The sequence below is a fragment of the Pygoscelis adeliae genome, unplaced genomic scaffold (assembly GCF_000699105.1).
Source record: "Pygoscelis adeliae isolate BGI_AS28 unplaced genomic scaffold, ASM69910v1 Scaffold786, whole genome shotgun sequence".
In the NCBI taxonomy this organism is placed as follows: Eukaryota; Metazoa; Chordata; class Aves; order Sphenisciformes; family Spheniscidae; genus Pygoscelis; species Pygoscelis adeliae.
The window spans coordinates 165,219-168,642 of NW_008824912.1; the positions used below are offsets into that span (position 1 = coordinate 165,219).

General features: G+C 48.9%; 1 protein-coding gene across 2 annotated transcripts in view; it reads right to left on the reverse strand.

Moving 5' to 3' along the window:
* TPD52L2 (tumor protein D52-like 2) overlaps window positions 1–3,192 on the reverse strand; it is a 16,210-nt gene extending 13,018 nt beyond the window's left edge. For both annotated transcript variants that reach the window (XM_009324959.1, XM_009324958.1), the window contains exons 1-3: window positions 3,052–3,192; window positions 1,621–1,769; window positions 684–743 (exon numbers count right to left, since the gene is read on the reverse strand). In XM_009324959.1, coding sequence (XP_009323234.1) covers window positions 684–743; window positions 1,621–1,769; window positions 3,052–3,153 — 311 coding nt within the window. In that variant the 5' untranslated portion in view covers window positions 3,154–3,192. The remainder of the gene's footprint in view (window positions 1–683; window positions 744–1,620; window positions 1,770–3,051) is intronic.
* Between the last annotated feature and the right edge of the window lie 232 nt (window positions 3,193–3,424).

Sequence of the window (3,424 nt, forward strand, 5' to 3'; positions counted from 1 at the left end):
TATATTCTAGGGACAAAAGTAGCCAGACGTTCTTTGTCCGCACTTGTCACCTGCCTGTATATACTGCAAAGACTAAAATTCATGGCTTTCTAGTGTTGACATCATCAAAAAGGTTCACATACATCAATGCAGAAGAGCCACGTGGCGGCTTTCAAAAGCGAATGTCTGTATTTGCATTTGCACAGCCCCTATTTCCAGCTACAGGTAAATGCCCGCCAGGCATCTTCTCTCCCCTGTGGCCGTACAGAAAGGCAACAATCAAACTGATTCCTACCACGTCCGACGATGAGAAGAGGAATAGTTTCACAGCAAAGACAGAGGTTCACTAATAAGACATCCGATCACAACAGACTAACCTACCACTGACCAGCTAAAGGGAAACTGTGGTTGATTTTTTTGCCCTTTTTTTTTTTTTGATCAAATGTGGTCTGGTAACTGATTGGAATTTTTCTTCTGCAATAGCAAGGACCATGAGAGAGACGATAGCAGTAACGTTTACTCATCTCCTCTACAACTGAGGGACGCTTATAGCTGGAAGCCAGGCATGCTGCTAATAACGGGCCTGCTTCGCCATGCCTCCAGCTCCCAACCAACCCCCGACGCCTGTGAGAACAAGCAGCAGCACAAATCGGGGAACGCAGCAAGGAGCAAGGAGGTGTTGCTGAGGAGCCCGAGGCACTCACAAGTCAGACTGTGTCACTTTGTCATTCCACTCTCCAAGTTTCTCAGATGTTTTCACATAACTAGAAACAGAAAGTGTTAATGAATATATAACTTTAATATTCATTTTTTTAGAAGACAATGACACAGATTTCAGTTACAAAGGAATAATAGAAATCGGGCAGGGATGTAGGAGGGAAGATGAGGAAAAAGGGAAAGAATAAACAGCGAGATGAACGGCTCAACGATCTGGTCTGCAGCAGCACTGTCAGTGCTAAATTCCAGTTCAGTTACACGAGACTTTTTAGACCGAACGGTATCTCTGTGGGTACTGAGAGTCCCTTACGTCCAGGCACAACTGCAGGGCCAAACTTACCCCTTCGACTCCCCTTTCGGCACTGTCAAGCACTGCAGCGACCAGACCCTTAACGCCTGATCAGGAACAGCCAGTCTAATTCCAGATCTTCTTTAGGCAGAGATGACTCTGCGTAACGCACACTGATACTACAGAATTTTTTCCTAGGAAGTGCAGGCTTTTTAATTCAAGCTATACGACCCGGGAAATAGCTTCTGAACTAACACCATGCAGTAGAGCTTTGAAAGTTCTTGCACTTCTCTTTGAGCCCGAGTTCAGAGACGTAGCAGCAGCCTACGTCTCAAAGAACGGGCAGAAACGGGCAAGTTGAACTGTCAAGCGGTGATCTAGATCGCTAACATCACGGGAAAGAGCATCCAGCAACAATTTATCCAGATCACAGATATGTCAGCGTAAACAGAGCTTTCATAAGGACACTGACGCACGAGAGCAACGAAATAACTAGTTGTAGGTGCCTTTTAGTCTATATACCCATCAGAGCAAAAGCCTCCAGCCACTTGGAAGAGCCCTGGCATACGCTGCTTGGAAATAATTACTAGAAAGTCATATTTAAACACGAAACGTGCATCACAGGCAACACTTACGCATTGGAGACTTGGACATCGTGCCAGCTTTTAGACAGGTTTTGCTTCAACCCATCCAAGGGAGTCAAACCTAGCTTCCTCTTCAGCTCTCCACAGTGCCTCTCTTTAGCAGCCAGAACTTGCCTGAGAGTACCAATTTCTTCTTCAACCTGAGAGAGAGGTAGAGGTTTGTCTTAAATCACGGTTCGGTAAAGTTCTGAAAATTGGGCCAACTTCCCACCTCCCTCAAAACTCGCAAGATTTCGTTTACACGAATATAAAGAATTGGTAGGCACCTGGGGTGCATGCAGAGCAATTCGACTGAACGTGAACGGTGCTGGAACGGGAGGCCCACAGCTCAGACTTCAAATCGGGAAAACATCCACACCCGTCACCGCACGGGCGATTTAATGGCACCAAGATTAACAGAACTCATTTCTAGCGTTGTGATTTCAACAGTAGATAAAAATCAGCTGCTAAGCCGTACTAACTAAGGTTTCTTTCTTATGATTCTTTTCCTCCGATGCCATTAAAGCCAAGAGTTTTTCCTCAGAGGTCTTTCTTACAGCATTTTCAAAGTGCTCTGCAGTTGTTTCCAGGCAGAGAGGGTTCACGCCTACTTTAGCTGCGGCTCACCAAGATCTGTGTGACCACCCGGAGCGGCGGAGCTCTCCCTCGCTACAACGTGCAAGTCAGAGAACCACCGTGAGATTCTCAAATGAAAGGACGGACCACAGAAGGGCAGCCGCAGTTACCTTCAGCTACATTTCAGACAGAGATTATAAACGGACTTTAAACCCCCAGAAGTGCCCAAAATTTAGGATATTACAGTACAAACCCTCAGCTCTTCAGAAGCATATAGGCACCCAAAAGTAGCCGTCTGTAAGGGGTAATAAATATTTAAGACAAAAAGGTAGAAAAAGAAAGCACATTACACGCTCCGTCGTTTCAGCTTCCTAAGGAAGAACGAGTTTCTTTTGCGCACCACTTGCCTAAAGTGTTTCCTCGCTTCAAATGAAGCTAAAAGCCTAGATTAAGCTCACGGCATCAAAAGCCACTTACTTCCTCAGAGCTCTAGATTAAGTCGCTCCGGGAAAGAGCGCGCAAGGTACTGCAGCGTTTGAAGAATCTGCCAGCTTTGTGCCTTTGAACAATTAGCTGAGAGATCCGAAGGTAACACCACCGCGGAATTAAAAAAAAACCCATTAAAACCCCCAAGTCCTGCTCCTGTGGCCCCCCCCCGCTGACAAAGGCGAGCCCCCCGTTACCTTGGCGAGCTCGGACCTCAACTCCTCCTCCTCGGCAACAGTCAGCCCCTCGGGCGCGGAGGTTGAACAATTAGCTGAGAGATCCGAAGGTAACACCACCGCGGAATTAAAAAAAAACCCATTAAAACCCCCAAGTCCTGCTCCTGTGGCCCCCCCCCGCTGACAAAGGCGAGCCCCCCGTTACCTTGGCGAGCTCGGACCTCAACTCCTCCTCCTCGGCAACAGTCAGCCCCTCGGGCGCGGAGGTCCTGGCCGAAGCCGCGCTATCCACGGGAACGTCCGTCATGGCATCCGACAGCAGACCTTTGTTGGGAGAGTTAAGGTTGATATCTGTCACAGACAAGGAGCAGAGGGCAGACGGGGTAAGCAGCCGGCGAGCCGAGCGCGTTACGCAAACCTGGGCGCTCTGACGGCAAAGGTGACGGAAGGGGCTTCGCGGAGAGGGGAAGGGAAACCTCCGGCGGCCTTTCCTCCCCGAGCATCCCTCAGAAGCGACCGAAAGCACCGGGCCCCGCTCGCCGAAAATAGCTCCTCTGCCCAGCGGCGGCCGCTAAATG